We start from the raw sequence: 26265 nt of genomic DNA, 5'->3' as shown, positions 1-26265 counted from the left end.
ATCATTCCAATCTGATTCTATATTCTGTAACAAAGAGATAAACTGAAGTCGGTATTAAAGCTAGGGATTTTTTCTTTAGCCTAGCCTACTCTACCACTTTGTTCTGACAATAAAATTGGGATGAGGGCAATAATCCCGTATGCCATTTGCAAAATTTAGGAGGAAGACTCCAGATGAACTAATCTGTAAATCAAAAGGCTTAATTCCAGGCAGTTTATAAAGCTATGGATTGGTTTATTAGTTTACCCTGCTGAATTCAACAGTAGTCTCTATCATTATCTTCAGATTTAATCAGTGTTTTTGATTAAGCAATGTTTTTGATTAATCGGTGTTTTTGATTTTGTCCTAATTTTATTATGCTGCTGCCTGTTAAAAACTTTCCCTGGAGATTTTGATTAACTTCATCAGTCATCCTGGGAAAGGCAAGCATTTTTATCACAGACTGCATGGGTGCTATCATCTAGAATTAATGAATAACTAAGAAAAATGTCCAAATGTAGGGAGTTATTGCATACAAACCAGTGGTATATAAATAGGAGTGGTACATAAATTTGTATCTTTGCTTACATGCATACATAGCCAAATACTTGACAATCTCAACATATTATGGAGTAAAGCAAATCTGAATTATAAAAACAAATTCTCCATGTGTAAACAAACTCCCCACCTTGAGCAAACTTCAAGCAATATCTGAATAGATTTTTTCTATTTCAAAAATAAATCATTATTCCAAATGAGTATGGACCTGGCAGTTAGATTATCCAAATGACTCAATATTTAGGGTATATTTGAAAAAAACTTACATGAACTATTTTATATGTTTGAGGAATGAATACTTTTTCTTTCTTTTTCTTTCTTTCTTTCTCTTTCTTCTTTTTCTTTTCTTTTCTTTCTTTCTTTTTTTCTCTCTCTTTTCTTTATTTATTTCTTTCTAATTTGAAAGAGTAGAAGGGGAGGGAAGGGGGGGTGTTCCTTGGCCCATAGGAAATCAATGACCCAGAAACATCTGCAAACGATTAGGACACAGACTTCAGGTAGCTCATAGGAACACGTGCTGTCCATATTACACTCTGCAAGTATATTTCCACAACTTTACTTCATCAAATAAACAGTCTGGCTTGTCCTGCATTAGCAAGAAACTACACAAACAGGTAGAGAGAATGGCTGTTCTATTCTCTCTTCTAGTTCTGATGGATTTCTCGCAATACATCGCTTGGGCATGTAATTTGAACGGTTCCCTGGCAGTAATTTAACACGAGCCTGGTTTCTAAACAGAATATGGCTAGCTTTAACTTACTGTCATTTATTTATCTCTGCTATGAAACATCATATATAATTTTCACAGGATGTTAGCTTTGACGTACATGTCATAATTTAACAGCTGCTTGCAAAATATAAGAAAAATCAACACTGGGAGCAATAATAATAATAGTATAATGTAAAATAGACTGGTTTACAACAGTGCTAACATAATTTAATTTTGAAACCGCTTGTAATTGCTTGTGATGAGAGATTGTAATAATTTCTTGTATGGAGAGGAATCCGTGTACTTAAGACTTAAATCACTTATCTGCAATTTAAGTACTCTGAATTCCAGTAGATATATATATAAAATTTCTCCTTACCTATTCATGCATGAATATTGAAAATATTGCAGTCAAATGATAAACTCTAATAGAATCCTGAAAATAAACACAGTAATGCTAAATAAAAATTATACCATGACTAAACTAGTAAAAAAAGAAAAGGAAAATCAGGGAAAATAAACTTCACCTTTTTCAATATGCTCTTACTATGTGAGACTATTAATAGTTTATGTTATAATCAGCCATAAGGGGAAAGTGATTAAATACTGTGAAAGTCAGAGATCTCCCTCTTCAAACCAATAAAAAAATTTATGAACATCATGTTGAAATCAACAAGGTTGTTGTAACCTTGTTGTAACCTCCCCCCGGCCCCCATTCCCCAGCAAGATTTAGACCTGATTAAGTTCTTTGGGATGGAAAGGAACCAATGAGATTTAAACAGTCAAACTGAATACCTTTCAACTCAGCAACTGCAATGAAATTATCCATTCATGAACCTGCAGAGGTATTCTTATTGATTGCTCATAAATAAATTCTCCCTTTTGAGTCAAACACAAAATCCCTTAGAATTTTTTCTTATTGTGAAAACTAAGGGGGAAATGCACTGAAAGCAATAGGGCTTTGGAAAAAGGAAGTTCTCCTGTTTGCTCAAAAGCCCGATGCTGAGGACTCCTCGAGAACAAGATATTCAGATAATTTTGTGTCTAAAGGTCTTTGCTGGTTAAGTTCCTAGTGTCCAGGTAGACTCTATGTGCATATGTGAACACACTCACTGAACCTGCAATACAAATAAAGCAGGCAGAGCTTTATCAGATCGTTCCCAACACACATGGCAATAGGAAATATAATCCAGCTTCAGTTGAATGCTTTGATAATGCATTGATTTTATTTAAGTGAAAGGAAAATAAAAATTTTATTATCCTCCCTGAATGTTACCCTATCGTCTTTGCTTAATAAAGGAAATATGTTGTCTTCATTGCCAGGCCATTTGAATGTGATGAATTTGCATATTCTTATCAGAATAATTTAAATATGCCTGAATGGAAAGTAAAATGGATTAGAAAAACCAATATTTTTCAGATGCTTTGGGGTTCAATTGCTGTTAGGCTAAGCCAATATTTCCAGTGGAAAGATAATGAAGGCTGTTGTTCAAAGTACCTGACTGCTTCTGCTTAAAAACCTACATTTACATTTTCTTTTACATTTTCTTTCCAAAAAATCCATGTGGGGGTGGGGGGAGAAAAGAAGGAAGGCAGGAAGGAAGGAAAGAAGGAAGGAAAAAAGGAAGGAAGGAAGGAAGGAAGGAAGGAAGGAAGGAAGGAAGAAGGAAGGCTTAGATAAGTGATGCTGTGCATGTATTTCTTAAGTTTTTTAAAAAAGTTCTATTGTGACATGTATTAAGAAAATCATTGTATTTCTCCCTTTCCATAAAGTGCTTAGGATTCACTGCTCATTCAGAGCAGAAAGCATGGTCAAAGACTTTGATGGGCATCATTGTTTACAACTTAGAACACTGCCCAATATGCCTGAATGGGAATTGTGGAAAGTAATTAGATCAACAAAGACCAGGAAATATTTAAGCAAACTAAGCATGTTTTGTAGAGGGGAAAAATTAAAGTGTATGTGTAGAGTGGGGGGATTGTCAGAATTTTGCACATCTATATATTAAACTTTTTAAAACATTCATTGAGGCACTACTGTTTGGCACTCTAAAGTTTCATTGAAGAATTTTAACTGCATCCTTATGTCAGCTTGAAGATAACATTTCATTCTAAAGAAAATAAATTGCAGCAAAGCGGATTAGAATGAATTATGGAATTTATTAGTCTGAAGGCATATTTAAAGTCAGAATCCAGTTCTCTTGTTCAGCGTAGAAATCCATTAAACTATCTCTGAGAAGTGGCCACCCAGTCCCAATTAGAAAGTTGTCAGCAGTGGGAAGTCAACAACTATTACAGGAAGACAGATCCATTATTTAACAACTTAGAAAAGTTCTTCAGCCTTAAGTTCCTTTCTTTTAATTTGGCCACTGGTTCATATACTGCTTTCACTTTCAGTATCACTTTTTGCCCATTCCAGTGGTTCACATGGCGCTTTACAGGGAAAATGATCAAATGATCAAATAATCTTCATTGTATTTTGGAATGAATGAATGAATGAATGAATGAATGAATGAATGAATGAATGAATGAATGAATGAATGAATGTGCATCCTATCATAATGCAAGATCTTTGTTGATAAGCCATGATGGTACACATGGACATGTAGGAGGCAAAGCTTGTGTCATAATATCACAACACACCTTAAATTGACAGAATCTCAGTTTACTGGTACTGTTTTATATTTGTAAATCAATATCAACCCACCAGTGGCAAGTTCTGGATTCTGCTATTGCCAGTTTGCTTAGGGACATGTCGCACTGGAGCTTTGCGTGTGTGTGCGTGCATGTGCAGTGCTTTAAAAAAAGCTTCTGCGCATGTGCAGAAGCAAAAAAGAAGACGGCAGTATCTATGGCTCAGGGGCATGGCCGGCCTGGGTCATTGCCGGTTCCAGCAACCCAGGCCGTCAAGTTACTAATGGTTCTATAGAACCGGTCTAAATCGATAAGAACCGACTTCTGCACCCCACCCCATCCCACTCAGTCTTTATTTTTATAAAAAGCCAAACTCCATTCACAATTCTTCATAGGTAACAAGTTCCAGATCTTCTATCATCCTTGTAGCTCTCCTTTGAATTTATTCCCGCTTCCCCATATCCATTGACATAGCACTACAAATACAGTCTACCCATAACAAGTATAATGGAATGATTACTTTTCTGGTCAGTGGTGGGATTCAAAAAAAAAATTACTACTGGTTCTGTGGGCGTGGCTTGGTGGGCATGGCAGGCAAAGGTTACTGCAAAATCCCCATTTCCTTCCAATCAGTTGAGACTAGGGAAGCAGAGAATAGATGGAGGCAGGGCCAGTCAGAGGTGGTATTTACCAGTTCTCCAAACTTTGCAAAATTTCCACTACTGGTTCTCCAGAACTGGTCAGAAGCTGCTGAATCCCACCTCTGCTTCTTGTGAACCAAATGCAATCATTTGGTTAAGGCAGGCCAGGAGCACTGTTGCATCACAGGGATTGCTCATGTTCTTCTGGCAGGACACTGGTACTCTAGATTTTCATTTGCATTGCCAAAAACCAGACCTTCCCACTCCCTAATTATGCTTTGATGTTTCCTACCAAAAGGCTTGTCACAAGTGAAAACCATCCCATTGGACACTGGTTTGAGCCTGTTAAGTTCACTATAAGATCAGTCATTTTTTTTATTATGATGCTGTTCTTTAAATCATTAACTAATCCTAGATTAATGGCTTAGGCAGATTTGATAAACAATCCTTCCATTTCATCCTCCAATCCATTTATAAAGAAGTTGAGTCAAGGATGGAGAGCTTGGGGATTTTACGAAATATTTCATTCCCAAATGATGCAGAAACACCTTTTGGATCTGACCTAATAGTATCTAGCTACATTTCTCCTTCTTGTCCCACAAGGATATCATGCGAGTGATACACTAAGGGTAGTCCTTTACTTACAACTATTCATTTAGTGACTGCTTGAAATTACAACAGTGCTGAAAAAAGTGACTCATGATTGGTTTTTCACACTTAAGACCATCCAAATATCCCCATGGTCATGTGATCAAAATTCAAGAGTTGACAACTGGCATGTGTTTATGTGGGCTGCACTGTCCCTAGGTCATGCAATTATCATTCACAACCTTCCTAGCCAGCTTGCATCGAGCACATCCAATGGGAGAAACCAGGTTCGCTTAACAATCACACGATTCATTTAACAACTGCAGTGATTCGCTTAACAGCTGTGGCAAAACAGGTCTTAAAACGGGGCGCCTCTCACTTAGCAACTGCTTTGCTTAACAAGAGAAATTTTGAGATCAATTGTGGTTGTAAATCGAGGACTAGCTGTACATCTAGATCAGACACCGTTGACCACACTAGTTACTTTGTCATTTAATTTTTTAAAAAAGAAGGAAAGGTTCATCTGATATTATCATATTTGTCCTTCAAAAATTACATGTTAGGTCCTAGAAATAGTTTTTCCCCACCCCTCACATTGAGGGTTCCTTAGTGATCTCTGAGCTTGCTTGTTTTCTTGCAGATGTTGCATTCCCCAAACTAGGCAATATCATCAGCACTCAGCTACAAATACTCTCCTTTTATTTTCTCACACTGCTTGATTATCGATTCTTGACCAGGACAGGCATCAGGTTAATTTGTCTGAGCTCTTCTAGAGCCCCACCACCACTAAAAACCTTTCCTCCCTTTTGAATATTAAAAGCGCACATGCTCTCCCCGATTTCTGAAGCTCACAAATTTTCCAAGGGTTTTCAGTGATTACAGACAGCAGTTCTAAGATCACTTATACCAGGTCTTTCATAAACCTGGAATATAATTCATATGTTCCTCCATATCCATATCTTCCCCCAATCCCAAAATTTTCAACCTTACATTATCTACAATAGACCTCTCCCCTTTTCTAGGAGGTCCGTAAGGGGCGTGCATAAGTGCACCTTTGTGCCTACCGTTCCTGTCCTAATGTCTTTTTTATCTTTTATATCTCTACTTTATACTTATATTATGTTAAACATACTACAATACAATACTATATTTGTATGACAAAATAAATAAATAAAATAAATAGATAGATATAAAAATGCAATGTGGGTTCTTTCCATATTTTAATAATTCTGAACTGGTGCCCCCCCCTTTCCCTCCCCCTTTCCTGTATCATGTGAGGAGGAGCTTTATTTTATTTGCTCATTTAAATGTTTATGTAGCTGCCCATCTTTCACCCACCTCTGGGCAGCTACCAATCAAAGAATAAAAACTGCAGCTAAGATCATTAAATATGACGTTAGAAACACAACCAGGTAAAACACAAAGCCTTGAAAAACAACAAAAATCTCAGAGAAGGCAGATGCAAATAATATGTTAAGCAGCTCTACCTTTTCCATATTGCCTGATATTATTTATCTAACTTTTTTATGCAACAGATTGTAACAGGGGCTTGCCCAGATGGTCTCCAGGAGTCAAAACTTGACTCAAAGGTTTTTTAACCTCCCATATACAGTATATAGAGATATATACTGTATATGTACATTTTTTGAACCTTCCATATACAGTATCGAGATATTTCATTCTCTAATGGATCATTAGAATCTTATTTTATTGTAAGATTTTTCACACCCATTTTCTAATCAAATTTTATGTGCTGTTCCTGTTGAGCTTTCAGCTAAAATATTTCTTTGATACAGCTTATTTCATTAAATATTAAATAAAGCATTAAATTAATGCTATACATTTTATAGCAAATTAATTAAAATCTAGATATGGGACATGGTACAATTCCATGTATAAAATTGCATTCCAAGAATGGCTTCCAATTAAAATTAAACTCCATATTGCACTTATTTTTCAAATACAAAGTTTTTCTACACATCAAAATATATCCCCACAATTTAATTAAACATTATTTCAAAGAGAGAATCAAAGGATTTTATTGGGAAAGTGTATATAATTCTTGTAGCTGCTACAATGCCAAATCAGTATATTTTGAAATGATACATATTTTAGTGAAATTTAGTAAGAAAATCTGAAATAGCATTGCAACTTTCAGAATTTGTTCCCTTCTTTAATAAACCATTTACCAATATTATTAGGCTTTATAATGTAACTACTACAAATGAAAAAAGGATCCAAATTCTTTATATTTCAAAAGATTTTTTTAAAATAAACCCCTAATTGTTCATTTTAATGATCCAATTCAGAGTGATATACCAATTGTAAAACATCTAATGATCTAAGAAAAAATGTTCCTTCAGATTTATTTTATGCTCTACCCAAACTTTTCTTCTTAAATTGCTTTCCTCTCCAGATTAACCACATTTAAAATTTTAACCGTACTAATTTCCATTTATGGTCATCTGGTTACATAAATGTGGATGAATAAAGCTTGAACCTTTTCTCATTTTTTTGCAGGATCCCTTCTCCTTTTAGCTTATGATTTAAGAAATTTTAACAATAACATACCTACATTGCACCTGAAGACAATACATTCAGTCTCTCTGAAGGCTGAGATACCCTCACTAACTAATCTCAGTTTGTGGCATTTTTGGTGCTCTGAATTTGGTGGTTTGTTTGCAGATGTTTTATTACCCAACTAGAAAAGCTCATCAGTTTCTTTTGACTGTGTTGTCTTGAAGTCTTCCATGAAGTTGTTTCTTTTTCCCCAAGAATACAAATCCAATATTAGATAAAAACTAAATTTAAAAACCATAAATATTAAAAACAATCGGTATTGCACAATCACACCATTCTCATGTATTACAGTCAGAAAAAAGGTGGTGGTGGGGGGAAGAGATAGTTAGTCCTCCCATGCCTGGCAACATAGATAGGTTTTCAACATCTTGTGGAAGGCAGGAAGAGTGGGGGCACTTTGAATCTCCGGGGGAGTAGATTCGACAGGGCCGGGGCTGCCACAGAGAAGGCTCTTCCCCTGGATCCCGCCAAATGGCATTGTTTAGTCGACAGTACTTCTCTGTCAGTATTAAATCCAGACTTACTGACTTTTTATCCATTTCTGCAAAATGAAGTGGTTAGCAAGAGAGATCAGAAATTTTTTGAACCTTCCATGCTTGGCTGAGTTAGTTTTCCCTCAGATTTCAAGTTGGTTGAAGTCTCCCATTATTGCTGTAGTCTGCCCTTTTAAGAACTTGACAGTTGGTTTTAAAAAGCATTTATTGTCTTCATGTTCTGCCTGGATAAGCGTCTATAGTAAGTTCTCATGTTAATATCCCTTTTGTTTCCTATTCATTTTAATACGCGCACGCACCACAAACACACAAGTGAATTTCTCACCGCCTCCCTTTTTGATGGATCTATTTCTTTTAAATAGGTTGTATCCTTCAAGTTCTACTTTCTAATTCTGACTCTCATCCCATCATCTTATGTGATAATTGGCATTTTTGTATGATAAATATCCCATTTGCTTTTCCACATTAGGACTTTCAGTACCTCGCTCCCATCCCATTTGTTCTCTGGACATTTGTTTACAAACATTGGAGAGCATCAATGTTATTATTTTCACTATCATGTTTTGAATATTTCTGATACCATTTCCTGTTTCATACCTCCTTATCACATGCCACCATATTCCGAGGACCCAGCACTTTTTTTCCCTCTTCAGGTTTACTTTAAATCCCACTAAGTCAGGATTGCAGGACTCTTGCCAATACTGTATATCTTTTCCTCCCTCCTTATGAACTTCCCAAGAATCCCTTCTATTATTCTTTCAGGTCTCTTCCAAGCATCCTATTATTCTTGCTGACATCTTTTTAACCAGTTGGCACCCTTCTCCTATTTCCTCTGTTTCTAGATAACTTTATGTGCCCTGTTCTTCTCAGAATGTTCATTTTTTTCCTGGGCTTCTGTGGAATCTCTCTGTGCAATAACTGTGGGCTCTTCCATCTTTCTAAATGAGACCTAAAGAGGAAAGTATGGTCTCTGGGCCTTTCATCTTTTCAAGCCTGTGTTGCAGCAGGTACATTTGGTAAAGCATATTGTTCTGGGAAGGAAACAATCATATCTAGCAACTAGCAAGTTCCTGCTGTTTTTGCCTTAATATTTTGATTTGTTCTTGCCTTCACTAAATTCTCAGTTTGCTCTGCTGGTCAAGAAGTTCTCCAGGCAATTGGCTGAGACTACTGTAACTAAAATAAACAATAGTAAACTCATGGTACCAGTAGGTACAATATAAAGCTTTGATTCAAGAAACATAGTCCCAAATCCAGCAAGGGTGCTCATAAAAATGAATGCTTTCCTTTTAGTTGAATTTTAGTACAATATATTTAGCGTCTATCTGCTGCCTATTTGTTTTAGCCAATTCATTGTTTTATGGTACAAATTCAATAAAGTCATTGTGTGGAATAAATTATCCGTATTAAACATCTTTGCAAATTTCAAATATCTTGCAAATGGATTATTTATAGGCAGGAAAGAAGCAGAAAACAAGGTAAACCAATAGACAAATTTTTACTAAACCTCCATAAGTAGGTTATTCAGTTTCATAGTATATATTGCCACCACATGTAAAAACAAGAAACCCTGGAGAAGGCACATTGGTTTATCTCAATGTCTGATTATATTTTTAAACCATTCAGATATTTATTTTATTTATTTATTTACTCAAATTTATAAACTACAGCTAGTACATAGAGATAATCTACAGCTCCTATATATTCTGACAAAAAGGCAATAAAACGGTCCAAAGATCCTCAATAAGAATGTTTTCTGATAGAAACAGTGTGATGTTATACTGTAACTTTTGAGTTTACAGTTCAGTCTTACTGGAGTTCTGATTTGCTTACAAGAAGTAGATTAAAAACCCTTCACTAGCTCTCTATTTATCATTCTACTGACTATGTCTGTTTCATGCTGAGATCCCTCCTCACAGAAAAAAAAAATTACCGGTAAGTGTACCTAGTCACAAGTAAATTCCTACAGAGTTCAAGGGAGATTTCTCCCAGGTAAGCGAGTACAGGATTATTTCATAATTTTTTCAAGAGAAACCATTTAAATAGAATGCATTAGTCTGTTTACCACTAAATAGCGAAGTTGTTTCTTTTGAATTATAACTATGTTGTAATTTTTTTAAATATTTGAAAATCATATTTTTGTAGAAGTGCAGTGCAGAAGTACTGTGTAGCCATACTGTGGCATTATGAAATTGATATAATAAATATGTAACTATATCCTGTTATTAAACTTGATCCTTCATTTTAAAAGAGAGGTTTTTAAAAAAATATGTTTATTTAATATAATACAGAAAACATTGAATATAACAAAATAAGGAATAAAATAATTTGATGGATTGATATTACACATAGAAAGCAAACATGGCTGGGAATTTTGGAGGTTAGTAAATTGGGAGATGTAAATACAAAGTAGTGTTTTTAATGAAAGAATCAAGGATTGTGACTCTTTTCTCTAAATGTATAAAATCAAGAGACTAGCATTCATTGTTTTATTTGTATATCATTCCACATCCACAAAAGTGCAACTGCAACCTTATTTTTATATTTATAAAATATAACCTTATAACTGCAACCTTACTTTTATATTAAAAAAATGAATGCAGAAAAAGGTAGCAAGAGGCTTTTTGGACACACAACTTTAATGGGGTTAGAAATAGTTGGAAATTGTAATTATATAACAATGCAAATTAAGTATCTTTCAGTGCAGCAGTAGTAAAATGTTCATCATCCTAGTGAAATTTATTTAATGCAAAAGTCTTTCTTAATCTTTTTTTAACTAAAAAAAAAGGCAAAGACAATCATTTTTAAAAAGGGGGACAAAGAGAAATACCAGGAGTAGGAGATGACATTGCAATTGGCTTTTTAAAATATCAATTTAAAAATAATTCCTACAATTAAATGACTTCCTATTAACTATTAAATGTTAAACTAAGGGTAGTCAAAAACTCTTGGCAGCTGCTTACTGCCCATCATCCAGAGATCAGCAGCCAATTTCAGATGTCTCTTTGATCAGATGTCTCTTGTTCTGTAGAACAAGAAGCAATGGATGGAAACTAAACAAGGAGAGAAGTAACTTAGAACTAAGGAGAAATTTCCTGACAGTCAGAATGGTTGTTCAGTGGAACAGCTTGCCTCCAGACATTGTGAATGCCCCAACACTGGAAGGTTTTAAGCAGACGTTGGATAACCATCAGTCTGAAGTAGTATAGGGTTTCCTGCCTAAGCAGGGGATTGGACTAGAAGACCTCCAAGACCCCTTTCAATTCTGCTGCTGCTGCTGCTGCTGCTGTTGTTATCACCCTTTGATTTCTCCCACAATTAACTTTGTGTAGCAAGTCACCAGAGGTAAGGCTTGGCTTAACGATGTCTTTACTATTTTGATTAGCTAGGGCTTAGCTTAAGTAAGGAAACTCAGCCAAACAAAGGATGAACAGGATCTCATAAAAAAGAATTTTTTCTGCAATAGGTAATTTTCACAAGTCTAGTAACACCAGCCAGTCAAATTTTCTTCACTATAGTAATACAGGAAGACCACTTGCTCACTCATTGTCTATCTCTCTGATGGCTGGCAAGATGTAATGCTGAGCTTCTTGCCACTGCCTACTAAAACCGGAGTCAATTCAGTTTATAGCTGGGTCAATTGTGAAAGGCATAAAAGCAGTTCCTCAGTTTTAAGATATTAGCTCCCAGAGAACCTGGAACAAATATTTGTTCTTTTTAATTAAGAAACATGGGAACGAAGGAGAGCAGGCTGTACAATATATATTCCTCCCTGTAGCCTTCTGAAATTGGAACAATCAAAAGTATCTAATAGAAATATTACCCCCTTCTTGGATACATTTAAAAACTTTCCTCTGTGCCCAAGTAAATCACAGCCTTTGGATTTCCATCCAACCTACAGCATTTCCAGGGATCTTCCCGGGTAGGTGAGTGAGATAAATAAAACATAAAAGGGAGCGACGCAGGCAAAAAGCCTTTGATAAAAGCAGTTTAACGGGATTAAAGGTGAGCTTTTCCAATAACAAACAAACAAAATGATTCCTATCACACACTTTATTGAAATGTGGATTTACATGGTTTGGAGACACTGGAGGGAATAAAAGGGGATTCTTTTATCCGATCTGGCGTGTTTTGGGGTGGTTGGGGTTTTTGGGTGGTGAAATTCATCAGTTAGGCGAAATTTGCAATAAAGCAAACCCCAGGATCCTCTCTCCCCATTGTGTGCCTGCGCGTGTTTTCGAAACGGCTTCCAGTGCGTCTCTAAAATAGATGCCTTTGATGTCTTGGATAGAGCAGTGGCCACTAACAGTCCTTAGAAAAATCGAGTTTCCCTCCGCGCTCAGAGTGCCCCCAGCTCCCCACCGGCATCGCCCCACCAAAAAACTTTCCTCGCGCCTTTCTCCACGGTCGTGTTTCCCCTCCTCCTTCTCCCCCTCTCCCCACCAGTGCCGGCCGGCTGTCTGGCGCTTTTTTTTTTTTTTGCTTTCAAACCTCGCCGCTTCGTCACCGCAGGTTTGCGGGTGACATCACGCTTTGCAAACAACAGCTCGGGGGGCCCGAGGGCTCAGCGCGCCCGAGGGAACGCGCTCGGCTCGCCTGATCTGCACCCGGAGAGGTCCTTAATCCACCACCACCTCCGCCCAAGTAACGCAGCGCAAGAAGCGCTCCGAAAACTTTTGGTAGCAATGCGGTGGAGGATAAAGCCCGCCGGCCCCCTCCTCCCCCCCCCGCGCCGCTTTATTTTGAAAATGCCAATTCTCTGAAAACTCGACCCTTTTATCCTTATTTCCAAATTGGCTGTAAAAAACATAGGGATAAAAGGGGAGAATCAGAAGAGAATAGCCGTCGCCATACATCTCCGCAACACATCGGGAAATCCAAATATAAAGCATTGATAATGGCACGGTCTACATGACCTCTCTTTACATCGAATTGGTATATAGGGCATGGTTCCAACACATTATTATTATTATTATTATTATTATTATTATTATTATTATTATTATTATTATTATTATTATTATTATTATTATTATTATTCACCATCATCATTATCATTATTATTGTTTCTCAATCAGATTAAAATCGAAGTTTATGGGTGGGCAAAAATCCATAGACAGGGATGGAGATGCAATCACGACAATATTGTTTCTGCTTTGGAGCAATTGATATTTTAGAACGAAGACGATTAGCCTAGTTGCTTTCTTCTCATAACGTCATGTAACGAAACAATTTGTTTTTGTTTATTCTTGCCTATTCAGTATTAACGCCCCAAACTATCTAGTTTTCCCGATCTCTTAGTTTCCGTCAAAGTCTGATATCCCCCCCCTTTTTTTTTTCTTTTACGGGGGATGTGGTGGAGGGGGGGGAGTGAAGCTTTTTGCTTTTTACTCCCCTTTCACTTTGCTTTAGTTTTTGCCCGCATCGAAGAAGCTCGGAGCAATAATTCTTCCTTCCATCTTCCCCGTTAAAGGAAAGCGTTCGTGCCCTAAACTCATAATAAAAGGAGAGAATTAGCCTTCCTGGTGGCATTTAGGACTAAAGTTTAAACTGAATGCAATAATTAACTGCTGGCAAAATATGGTGCCAAACTGATCAGTTGTTTCTCTCTCAACTAGGGAATGAAATGTAACTGTGTTAAATGTTGCAAAAAATATATACAAAACGATAGATTCGCTTCCCGGGTGTTTCCCCCCCCCCTTCTTTACTCCTCGTGAAAGCTTCTCCCTTTCCTCAGCTACTCCTCATCGATCGGTTAACTCCCCCCACCCGATAATTATTGTTAAATATATCGGGGGGGGGCGGGGAGAGACTACTATATTGGCGCGGTGATTAAAGAAACAGATCTCTCAATTGATGTTCTGTACCTCAAACCTTTGAAAACATTTTTTTTCCCAATCGGATATTAGGATCATTCAGCCCCAATATATATATTTAAGATATTATGTGAGATACACATTAAAAAACACCCCGCAGACTCTCCCCAGCAGAAAAATTACAGGGGTGGTGGAGGGGGAGTGTTCCGACGCAGACAACCGGGAGTTGGAGCTGCGCGCGGATTGATCAGAGAGGCCGTGGAGTCAAGGCAGATCGCCTTTGCAAGGAGCAGCCCCGTTCTACGGGGATACTTTAGAAAGAAAGAAAAAAGAAAAACTCAGATCTTACGTAAACTCTCGCCCCAGTATGGACGTTGAACGAAGAACAGAGCGCAGGTCTCCTCCCCCCCCCCCCCCCAAACAAAAAAGCGGCTAGGGCGAAAACAAACCTCAAACTGGGCACTCTTTCATGTTTCCCTGTATTGATGTTAATGGCGATCGTATTACAATGGGAATTGGGATACTTTAATCAGACGATCGTGTGAAACGGTTGGTTGTTGTTGTTTTTTTAAAAAACGCACCTAAGAAACCAACCTCTGCAGTCTGTAGAAACGAATTAGATAAACCGGAGCAATCTCCGTTTAGACTGCCGCGTCTCGAAACTTCGAGCATCTCTGTCCGGCTGAAACGTCCGCGGGTTGTTTCAAGGCTAAGATGCTGCGGGCAAATTGCGGCACCTAGGTTTGCTTCGCCCGTTCCCCCTCGGGACGGCAAGGCAGCTGCCTTCCTTCGGCCGCTTCTCTCGGGATTGCGAGAAACGGCTGCGCGGATCCCTTTCAACCCCGACCTCACTTGGCGCGCACTGCGGTGGGGAGAATGAATAAGCATCTTTGGGCAACCGGGAGGGATGGGGTTTCAAAAATGGGTTTCCTTCGAATAATTCGAAGGGGAGAGAGACACGTCTATGTGTTACTTCGCATTTTAATCTGGCAAATGAGACCCACCGAGGTCAACCAAACGCTTTCCACCTTAGTATTGCTTTGCGTTTCCTCAAGAACCATTTCCCCCGTCTTTTCCACTGAGATTTACTCCGAGGTGAATAGGTAGGGCTGTTTTTCACCAGGGATCCCGCGTGTTGTCTATTATTTCCTACTGATGCGCGATTGTGCATCAACGTTGCGCACAATATAATCTACGTTGCAACCTTAAATACAAGGTGCGTGCATGGTAAACGGATGATAATGCAAAAACAAAAACAACAACACCGTTGCGGCGCATCTGAGAAAATTCTGGGAGGTGGACGGAGAAGTGATTTGAAGTACAGTAGTCAGAACCCGGGGAGGGAAATCCCGCTCTCCGCATCAGCGCCCAACGCCACTTTTATAAATCTCTTCGAAAGCAACAATTGTCCCGTTATTCTAAAGCCCTTTGATAACTTTTATCACTTTACATTGACTTTAATGCGATCTCATCAGCAGATTTCGTTGATTTCATCGTTGACTCGCAACAGGGGCAAAGGAATACAGTATACGAGTCTGCGGAGAGGGGCGGCATACAAATCTAATTAATAATAATAATAATAATAATAATAATAATAATAATAATAATAATAATAATAATAATAATAATAATAATAATAATAATAATAATAATAATAAAGGCTGATTGAAGAAATCGCCCGAGACTTAATCCGTGTTTTAGTGTTGCGCGGTGGGGAGGGGGCGTGTTCTGCAGGCGCACGAGTGTGCGAGTGCGCGCGTTTTAACCACCTTCAAGAGACATCTCTAAGTTAAGCACCAAGGCAGTTTAGTTTCTGAGCCTGTGCTGCCCCCTCTGGATGGAACTGGGAATTACACTTTATCTGCCGCAAAGGTGATTTGTTTACATAGAAATAACTGTTAAATTCCAAGGGTTTTTTTAAAGACTGAAAGGAGAGTGGAAAAAGAGCAAGCCAAGCCAAGCCAAGCCAAGGGAAGGCGCCTGTCCTCCTAGGCAAGGCAACATGACAGCTAATGATTTAAAGAATCGGCAGCGCGGGAAGCGCCCATTGCCGACGGGCTCCCTAAGAGACCTTGCGTTTGCAGAAGATGCCCGCGTTGTCTTTCCAGCCCCGATGAAAGGGCGATTACAGTAGTATATCAATAGGCAATCCATCACCATGTGCGCCGGGTTTCTTTTTGGGCCATCTTGACTGGAAGGCCAGATTGCTTGGATTTACTCTTCGGGCCTCCCTTTTCTGGGCTATGTGCTCACAACATAACCGCCTGGTCAGTCAGTGGCATATTTTTCCTAATTTAAGAAGAAAAATGATTCCGGTGATTAGCCTTTAATTTTAAAAGCTCCCAGTCACGCACTCTGAAATCAGCGGCGGCCGTGGCCTTGAAAATTCATTTAGTTGACATTGTTCGCCTCTCCGAGGGAAGGAGGTCAGTGGGAAGAGTACTAGGGAGACATGTACACTCTGGTCTGAAGTTTGACAATACGTTCAATAAGAAAACTCGGATCTTTCATAGAAAAGGCTTAGCTTAAAAAAAGAAAAAATATGATTATGATATTATATTCCCCTTTTGCAAGCGTAGTCTGGTCCCCTTTCCTTGAAAATAGGCTGTGCGAGGCTGTGCGACGTGTGACTCAAGTCCTACTGGATCCAAAGGAAGGTTAATTTCTCAAGTTAAATCGAAAGCCTAATCTAGATACACATACCTGTTATATATTATTGAATATATTATTGAAACGGATGTCCATGTGCCGCCTCTATGTTGGTTGAGACAGGCAGGGTTCCCTTGAGTACCATTTGTTGGGGGTAAAGGGAAAGGGAGGGCTCTGCCTTCTCTTTCTGCTCAAGATCCCCGTGTACAATTGGTGGGCCACTGTGTGACACAGAATGCTGGACTCGATGGGCTTTGGCATATACTGTATTACTTTGCAAAAGCTTAGTCAACACAATCCGAAAGGGAAGTCCGGTCACATATGCTTCTATAAGGGAACTTTTTTTTGATAACACCGTTTACAAAAGATTGAGCTGTCATTTAGACGCCTTTTTTTTAAAAGAAAAAGGAAAAAAGGCCGTTAGCTTTAACTTGCACGAAAGATGATAAGGAGGTTTTCAATACTGACTTGCACACAGAGTGACAAGAGGTTTACAATACTAACTGCTTGTTTAAGAAAGGTTATTCTAAACGACTAGGATAAACGCCTCCTTACTTTTAAGAAGCTCGATTTTCTTTCTCTCCCCCCCCTCCCACCATAGCCCTCCCCCCTCATTCCGCGAACGGCCGCTTTAGCGCGTTGTCTCCTTGCAAGTTTGCAGCACGAGCTAAGCATGAAAGATGAGCAAAATCAAAACAAAACCTTCCCATAGGAGAATGAGTCACAAAACACTGGCTGGGGGGGTGGGGTGGAGAAGGGAGGAAGAGGAGGAAGAGGAGGAGGGGGGAGAGACAGAAAGAACCAAGTTCTTTCTCCGAGGCAAGCGGGGAGGCTGGTTTTGCTGCGCCACTTTCGCTCGAAGCGCTCACTTCTGCTAGCGGGGCGTCCAAGCCCTCTGCAAGCAAAGCCCGAAGAGCCGCTTCGATCGATAGAGGAGGAGGGGGAGCGATGAAAAATTAAAAGCAAGGAAAAATTTACTGGGAGGTATCACAACTACCGCAACAGTTGGGAAGTTACAGAGAGCCAACTGCAGTGTGCGACCGACTTTCTCTCTCTCTTTCTCTCTCTCTCTCTCTCTCTCTCACCGCCCCCCCACCCCGCCACCACACACACAAACACACACCCCTCCCTCCCTTTCTTTCGCCTCGGAGCCCCCTCCCTCTGCAGAGGGAGGGGAAAAAAACTTTTCCAGCCAATCAACGCCGCGCCAGCTCTTCCCAGCCAGGGCTGCCATTGGCGTTTCTACGGCGAAATAGAGCGGAGGCGAGGTATTTATTAAAGAGAGTCGCAAGTGAGCGTCAGGAGAAGCGAGGTTGAGCCTCGTCAAGGCGATTCGGGGGAGCCGTCCGACTTTTTTTCGCGCGCGCGCACCAACTTCTCGGCCCCCCTCCCCACACCGAGGACTTCGCCTCCCTTTTTTTTACCACAGGAGTGAAGAAAGCAAAAAAAAAAAAATTCCTCCCTCTCTCTCTTCAACTTTCACTCTCTTGCCGACTCCGCTTCTTAAAAGAGTCCGCCGGTCCACATGCGCGTTTCTTGAGCGAGAGCGAGCGAGCGGCGTTTCCCCCTCGAGCGGCGACTTCGCAAAAAGCGCGCCCTTCAGAACGAGTTTTTCTTGCAAACGCCGCGGCTGCTTGTTTTGTTTTTGTTTTGGCGCGAGCGAGGAGAGCGAGACCGCTTTTTTTTTTTAGCCTTGCGGGGCGCGCAGGGGGCAATTTCTTTTCCCCCCTCGCCTCCTTCCCGACCGTCTTCGAGAGGCGTCGCCCTTGCCGATTGCTTAGCGGGGCCCCCTCCCCTTCCCCGCTCTCCTCCCCCGCCCCTTTCTCCCCTCAGTCTCGATTATTATTTTATTTTATCCCCCCTCCCGGCGCCCGCCCGCTCATATATTTTCCCCCTCTTATGAATCTCCTCGACCCTTTCGTGAAGATGACCGAAGAGCAGGAAAAGTGTCTGTCCGGCGCTCCCAGCCCGACCATGTCGGAGGATTCGGCAGGCTCTCCCTGCCCTTCGGGCTCCAGCTCGGACACGGAGAACACGAGGCCCAGCGAGAACACCTTCCCCAAGAGCGACCAGGAGCTGAAGAAGGAGAGCGACGAGGATAAATTCCCGGTGTGCATCCGGGAGGCCGTCAGCCAGGTCCTCAAGGGCTACGACTGGACCCTGGTGCCCATGCCCGTCCGGGTGAACGGATCCAGCAAGAACAAGCCCCACGTCAAGCGCCCCATGAACGCCTTCATGGTGTGGGCTCAGGCGGCCCGGAGGAAGCTGGCCGACCAGTATCCGCACCTGCACAACGCCGAGCTGAGCAAGACGCTGGGGAAGCTCTGGAGGTAAGAGCGGGAGCGAAGGCCGCCGATTGGGAAGCGGCTCCCGGGAAAGGGCGCGAAGGGCTTGCGGGAGCGCTGGAGGGGCGGGGACGAAGGGAAGGGAAGGAGCGCTAGAACGGCCGGCTTGGGTGGTAGGACGGGTGACTCCCTGGGCGCCCCTTATGGGGGCCCGGCACGCAGGAAATCACGCGAGGGTTGAGCCCAGGTAGCCGACCAGGTATATGCAAAGTGGGCTTTTCTATGACATGTGGACTTCAACTCCCAGAATTCCCGAGTTAGCATGATTGGCTCAGGGATTGTGGGAGAGGAAGTCCACAAGTCATAGAAGGAGCCCACCTTGCCTACCCCTGTAATAGTCTAGTCCGATGGCAGGAGATTTGAACCGAGCAGGAAGGTGGCCGAGCATGGGCGCACGGATGGAGAGGTTCACTGGGTTTTGCCTTAGCCTCGCTTTCAAAAAGAGGATCTGGGATGAAACCTTGTGCGACCCTTTCTCTCCTCAGCCTAATTTTGGCTTAGGAGCTGAGGCAAAGAATAGAAACCACCGACTTAGAATAGAAACCATGCAGGAAAAAAGATGGAAATGCTTTAGAGAAGAATGTTGTGAAATCTCATTAGAAAGACAACAAGACCCTGAAAGAATATTAAAAATATAGGAAGAGTGCTCTGAAAAGCATGTTGTTATGTGCCCAGCAAGGCTTCTCTGTTTAGATATTTGGCCTGCCCGTTTGGGGGGGGGGGAGAAATGACAAAGTGAATAACTTGAGCCCTGCTCTGGAGAAAAACAGGAGTAGCACATCTTTGGGTGTAATGATGATTGGCACAAGTTAGCAAGTGCCAACCAATAGGAAGTTGGCTGAGAAGGATGACTAGCAAGAGAAACGTGGGGTGAGGAGGCAGGGGAAAAGAGAAAGTGAGTCACCTGGCTGAAGCATAAGTTAATGACTTGCAAAGGGGGGGAGGCTAAGAGAGCCACTTTCATGGATGCAGAATGCCTGGGGTGAGTTTAGATGTTAAATCCCCAAATGCCCAGAGGAATCCTGGTATCTGAGCGGTGGCTGAAGCTGCATATGTCTACAGCAGTTGATTGGGATGAGAAAAAAGGAAAAGAGTTGCTATCTTGTGTCTTCTCCTAAGGCCCCAGAGTTATTAAAAGAATTGCTGAGGAAAAAAATTGAAAGAAGTGGTTTAAGTCTTTTTATTTTTTTTCTTTCTTTCTTGCAAGAGGCTCTGTGAAATTTTGGAGTGTGTTTCTACCCAGAGGGGAATTCAGGAATAGCAGAATGCTAAAGGCTGCCTTTCCTGGTGTCTGTCATTTTATGGTGGATTTTATACACCTTTAAATTTTGTCCTCTGCATTATCAGCAGTTTTCATTCATCCCAAGTTTGGGGCTTCTGACAGCTGCCTGCAGCTGCAGAATGTAGAGTAAATTTCTAGCAAATCAAAGGTGCTCTAAATAGTAAAATCAGGAAGCTTAAGCTTTGGGTAGAACTTAATCAACCAATGCATGGCTTTGTTTTAATTGCTTAGGTTATTGAATGAGAGCGAGAAACGCCCATTTGTGGAGGAGGCTGAACGCTTGAGAGTGCAACATAAAAAAGACCATCCAGACTACAAGTACCAGCCACGAAGGAGAAAGTCAGTAAAGAATGGACAGGCTGAGCAAGACGAAGGGTCGGAGCAGACCCACATCTCTCCAAATGCTATCTTCAAGGCCCTGCAGGCAGATTCGCCCCAGTCTTCATCCAGCATGAGCGAAGTACATTCACCTGGAGAGCATTCTGGTGAGTGTGCCATCTTCCCCTCCTTGCAGAAGATGAGGAATATCATCCTGTGCAGACAGGCCTTCTAAAGGAGCGTCAATAAGGCAGTCCAGTTAGCAGAATCTGTTGCTTTTCTGGAGTAGTTTGCCAAGGAAACAAAAAAGCTATACAGTGATCCCCCGCTCGTTGCGAGGGTTCCGTTCCAGGACCCCCCGCAACGAGCGGATTTTCGCGAAGTAGCGCTGCGGAAGTAAAAACACCATCTGCGCATGTGCAGATGGTGTTTTTACTTCCGCAGCGCTAGCGAGGAGCCGAAGATTGGGGGCGGGGCGGCTGTTTTAAAACGTCGCCGCCGACATGGGGGGCTCGCTAGCACCCTCCTAACCCGGGTTGGGGGTTCAGGGGGGTGCTAGCGAGCCCCCCATGTCGGCGGGGACGTTTTAAAACACCCGCGCGGCTTTCCAATGAGTCCCGAAGACAAACGTCAAACTTCCGCGTTTGTCTTCGGGACTCATTGGAAAGCCGCGCGGGTGTTTTAAAACGTCCCCGCCGACATGGGGGGCTCGCTAGCACCCCCCCGAACCCCCAACCCGGGTTTGGGGGTGTGCTTGCGAGCCCCCCATGTCAGCGGGGACGTTTTAAAACACCCGCGCGCCTTCCCAACTGAGCCCTCAAGCCAAGCGCCAAAGGCGAACTTCTGCGCTTGGCTTGAGGGCTCAGTTGGGAAGGCACGCGGGTGTTTTAAAATGTCCCCGCCGACATGGGGGGCTCGCTAGCACCCCCCCGAACCCCTAACCCGGGTTTGGGGTGTGCTAGCGAGCCTCCCATGTCGGCGGGGACGTTTTAAAACACCCGCACGCCTTCCCAACTGAGCCCTCAAGCCAAGCGCCAAAGGCGAACTTCTGCGCTTGGCTTGAGGGCTCAGTTGGGAAGCGGCCCGAGCGAATGGCATGGGCGGGAGAAGGGCGCGCGAGCCGCGGGCGCGCGGGCAGGCAGGCTGCGGACAAGCCGTTCGCTCGGGCCGCTTCCCAGCTGAGTACTCAGCTGGGAAGCGGCCCGAGCGAAGCGGCAGCAGCGAGGAGTTTGCGTGGGCGGTGGCGGGGAAACTCCTCGCTGATGCCGGCCAAGAGGGGGAAGACCTAGGGAAGCCGCCCAGCAGCTGATCTGCCCGGCGCCATCTACGCATGCGTGCCCATAGAAAAAAAGGGCACGCATGCGCAGATGGTGTTCTGACTTCCGGGTTCAAAAATCGCAAATTACCCTGTTCGCAATGGTCGGGGACACAATAACCGGGGGATCACTGTATAGCTACCATATTGGGAAAAAGCAATAGCTTTCACACACCTACAAGACAGGTCTTTAAATAATATTACCCATGAGAATTAGGTAGCTGTAGGTCATCCTTCAACAATTCATTGCTTTGCTAAGCCATTCCAACAACAGTATTAGTCTTAGTTTTCACCCCTTATAAACTATAAACACCTGCTATTGTAGCCTTATAAAGCAGCCACTTTTCAATGATATGCAACAGTCTGCATTGGTATTTTATTCTTATTGGCAAGTTCTCCATCGTCTCCTTTGCATCCAGCCACGGTTAAACATTAGCTAGGTTATCACCGCCATGCAACACCTTCTGCTCATTAAAAGTGGCCGCTGGTGGGAGTTTTATGGCCCTCTGGCTGTGCCTGTTATCAGAAGGGAAAGAGACCCAGGTGTGGCTTGCTTGCCCTGGGACTTCAAAGGCATCAAAGAGAACCTGTCCCCTTTGTAACAACTACTATCTCCTTTGTATTCCTTACAGGGCAATCTCAAGGACCACCTACTCCTCCTACCACTCCTAAAACAGATGTCCAGCCTGGTAAGCAGGACCTGAAGCGGGAAGGTCGCCCACAGCAAGAGGGAGGAAGACAGCCACCTCACATTGACTTCCGAGACGTGGACATTGGAGAACTCAGCAGTGATGTCATCTCTAACATTGAGACTTTTGATGTTAATGAGTTTGACCAGTATCTCCCGCCCAATGGCCATCCAGGAGTTCCAGTCACCCATGGTCAGCCTGGCCAAGTCACCTACACAGGCAGCTACGGGATCAGTAGCACCACAGCTACCCCAGCAGGCACTGGGCATGTCTGGATGTCCAAGCAGCAGCAGCAGCAGCAGCCACCGCCTTCTCAGCAGCCACCGTCCCAAGCTCAGCCACAGCCACCGCCCCCACCGCCGCCGCAGCACACACTCACCACCCTGAGTAGTGAAGCAGGCCAGCCTCAGCAGAGGACACATATTAAGACCGAGCAGCTCAGTCCCAGCCATTACACTGACCAACAGCAGCATTCACCTCAGCAGATCAGCTACAGTTCCTTCAATCTCCAGCACTATGGCTCTTCCTACCCGACCATCACTCGCTCCCAGTATGACTACACCGACCATCAGAGCTCCAATACCTACTACAGCCATGCGGCCAGCCAGAGTTCCAGCCTTTATTCTACATTCACTTACATGAATCCCGCCCAGAGGCCCATGTACACCCCGATTGCAGACACTACGGGGGTGCCGTCCATTCCTCAAACCCATAGCCCACAACACTGGGAACAGCCAGTCTATACACAGCTCACCAGACCATAAAGTTCCGAAGGATGGTGTCAATTCTCCAGACTTACAAAAATGTATTTAAGCTAAAAGTGAATGGAAGAGAGGAAAAAATATCCCGGAATGCATTGTGCACTACAGCACCCCTTCAAAACTGACCAGATTATTCTCAGTCAAGAAACATTCCATGATCAACTAAATCCTTTTGATTTGAAGGCAGTTTTTTTATTTTCTTCAAACAGCCAGCTTAGCTTGCATAGGTATGAACTTGTTAATTATTTTTAACAATAACTAAAAACAAAAAAATGAAAAAATATAAACTCAAAAGTATTCCTCTGTGAGGAATATTCTCTATTTTAAATATTTTTAGTATGTATTATGTATGATTTGTTACCAATATGATGGGATTTATACGTACTTGTTTTTAGAGAAACTTTTAAAAACTGCTTTTTCCTTTTTGATATTGCGGGGGTGGGTGGGATGGGGACAGTTGAACCACACTTAGCAAAAGAATATGCCTTAGGTTGTTTTTCTCCCCCTGCTGTCAGAGGTATTTTTTATAGTTAACAGTCACTTTTAGAGACTAAAATGTGTGCATTAAAAATCAAGGAAAAGGAAATGTTGAGGAAAGGAAAGAAGTTCCCATTAACATGATTGTGGGAATTTGAAAAGAGACTTCTATTTTTCTAGTATGGAAATAAAATATGGGGAGAAAAAAGATTAAAGAAAAAGTAAGGATACCTTGAGCCTTAAAGTAACACTATCAGACGCCTTAAAAGAAAAATCCTGTGAAAACTTCCAAAAGACTTGCACAATTATCTTCCACCCTGCCAAGGGAAAATATGGAACTCCCAAGAAAAGAGCTCAGTTTTACAGGTCTGAAGCTTTTTAATTATTATTATTTTATTTGCAACTACAAGCACCAAGTTATAAAGCCAGAACCAGCATTCTATACCTTGATCCCCTTTCTTCAGCTTCCAACACCAGGCCAACATTTGTGAGACAAATGCGGTCACTCAAAAAACCAAGTGTCTTCCCTGTAAATTGCATGAAAAACTAGAATGCTTTATTCCATGAAGACAGCTTACAAAAGGAGGAGATGGGAATGACACAGGGACCCCAGCTTTAGCAAGGTTCATGGATGGCAGTAGTAGGTGGTTTTTCTTCTTTTAAAATTATATATATTTATTTTGTGAAAAAGATGTTTTTAATCAAGAGGTTTGTTTCTCAATTTCCCCGTTCCACATTAGAAATCTTTGTAATGTAAACAGAAATACCAGCATCTTACTCAGAGGGTATATGGTGCCTAATCGTTAAATTATGGTCTAAATCAATAACCCTTTATTTTATTTATCTCTCAGTCTTTTGTTTTTGTATTTTATTATTCCTTCGGAATGTGTCTTAGGTTTGTACAAATACCTGGCTTTGTTTGTCTTTCTATCTTTTCTATTTCTTTGGTAAGAATAAACTGGAAAGCTTTTGTGTTGTTTTTCTCATTGTACAACAAAGCATGGCTAATTAGTGTATCACTGAGTTATTTCTGCCTGAATACTTCTGGACTTGTGATTTGGACCAGACTAAATTAATGGAACAGTGTGCAGAGCACAGAAGGTAAGAGTGGACTTGAACCATTCTTTCATTTGTGAAAAATCCCCCAAGTTAAAGCCAATCAACAAATCTTCCTTTACATGCAGATGTCCGACTTGCAGGGATTTTGCATGTAGGAACATTTAACAGATTCCTTAAATTGCTATCCAAAGTGGTCCAATCCACTGTATTGCCTTAAGGTTCCAACTCTTTATCCTTTTTTTCGGGTATGCCTAGGCTTATTCTGCCTAAGTGAAGCAAAGCAACAATGAATGTAAACCAACAAAGCAGAGAGTGGCATACAGTATTTCCATTGGGGCTTTATTTATCTGTCCCTTGAAGGTGCCATAGAGATGAATGGATGCTACTGGAACCACCGGACAATGGATCCTTCTCAATGCTCCCAACCAGCTTTTCACTTCATTTGGGAGGAAAATTAGAGAAAGTGACACTGGTGAACTTGTGGCCAAACATTTAAATATTGCTTTGGGGAAAAGTTAGCCAACTTTTATTTTAAAATGTTATATTTGTTAATTATTTTATAGGGAATTTAGTAGAAGAAAAGCTTAAAGCACTCTTATATGATATCTTTTTCTACTTCTATATTAAAAAAGAACAGATCTCTTGAAATTATTTCTGTAACTTAAGGAATGTCCTTTCAAAAAGATTAGTTTTAGATAAAAGAACACTTTTTCGGTCATTTTGTTTGCAAACCCTTTGGGTCTCTGTAAAACTTACCTTTTTGTATATTATTGTTTGCAATAAATCTACATTGTATTAAACTTGGAATGAAAGAGCTATTTTAGCTGCAATTCCGGAAGGAATCCTAACTATCTTAATGAAGATGCATTATTTTGGTTTGATGCAATTACATCTACTGGTGACCTAACCTATATTCAGTATACAGGAAAATGTGTATACTGTTCTGACCAAAGTTGAATTTGGAGTGAACAGCATCACCCATCTGCAACTCTTTAAAGCAGCTGCATCTTTTCCTGGGAACATATGGTTTGGAAATGTCACAACTGGTGTAAAGAGTAGAAACAGGTGTTACATTTTTCATAGTAATTTTGGAACTGGGTCTACAGACTTGTGACTTGTACAACCCTATTCTATGATAACATAACTATCAGACTCAAATCAGTTTACAAATTATAAAAATAGCTAACCAACTTTTCATGGTTGGCCGTCTGTTTAGATGTGTTGCTTGCTAATTCTCTTGCAAAATAAATGGAAGGAATCATAGATGCCTGAGCATTTAAAATACGATATTTTATTTTCTCTGTTTAGCATTCCAGCATATAATTTCTTACATAACCTGGAAGTACAATTTTCAGCACATGATTACATGTT

General features: G+C 41.4%; 1 protein-coding gene across 1 annotated transcript; it reads left to right on the top strand.

The window, feature by feature from the left end:
- Positions 1-17554: 17554 nt before the first annotated feature.
- SOX9 (SRY-box transcription factor 9) lies at positions 17555-25694 on the top strand. The gene is made up of 3 exons (XM_070740261.1): positions 17555-18978; positions 20507-20760; positions 22541-25694. Exons 1-3 carry the CDS (start codon positions 18548-18550, stop codon positions 23359-23361), a joined length of 1506 nt encoding a protein of 501 aa, XP_070596362.1. The 5' UTR covers positions 17555-18547; the 3' UTR covers positions 23362-25694.
- Positions 25695-26265: the final 571 nt, after the last annotated feature.

Source organism: Erythrolamprus reginae, chromosome 2, assembly GCF_031021105.1.
Source record: "Erythrolamprus reginae isolate rEryReg1 chromosome 2, rEryReg1.hap1, whole genome shotgun sequence".
Classification (NCBI taxonomy): Eukaryota; Metazoa; Chordata; class Lepidosauria; order Squamata; family Dipsadidae; genus Erythrolamprus; species Erythrolamprus reginae.
The sequence above is the reverse complement of the archived record's forward strand: the minus strand, read 5'-3'. Positions and strand labels throughout refer to the sequence as shown.

Bases quoted from the DNA above. Each gene is read 5' to 3' on its own strand.
- SOX9 (XM_070740261.1), top strand. From the start codon at position 18,548: ATGAATCTCCTCGACCCTTTCGTGAAGATGACCGAAGAGCAGGAAAAG. The intron at 18,979-20,506 runs GTAAGAGCGGGA...TTAATTGCTTAG, and splicing joins ACGCTGGGGAAGCTCTGGAG to GTTATTGAATGAGAGCGAGA. The intron at 20,761-22,540 runs GTGAGTGTGCCA...TATTCCTTACAG, and splicing joins TTCACCTGGAGAGCATTCTG to GGCAATCTCAAGGACCACCT.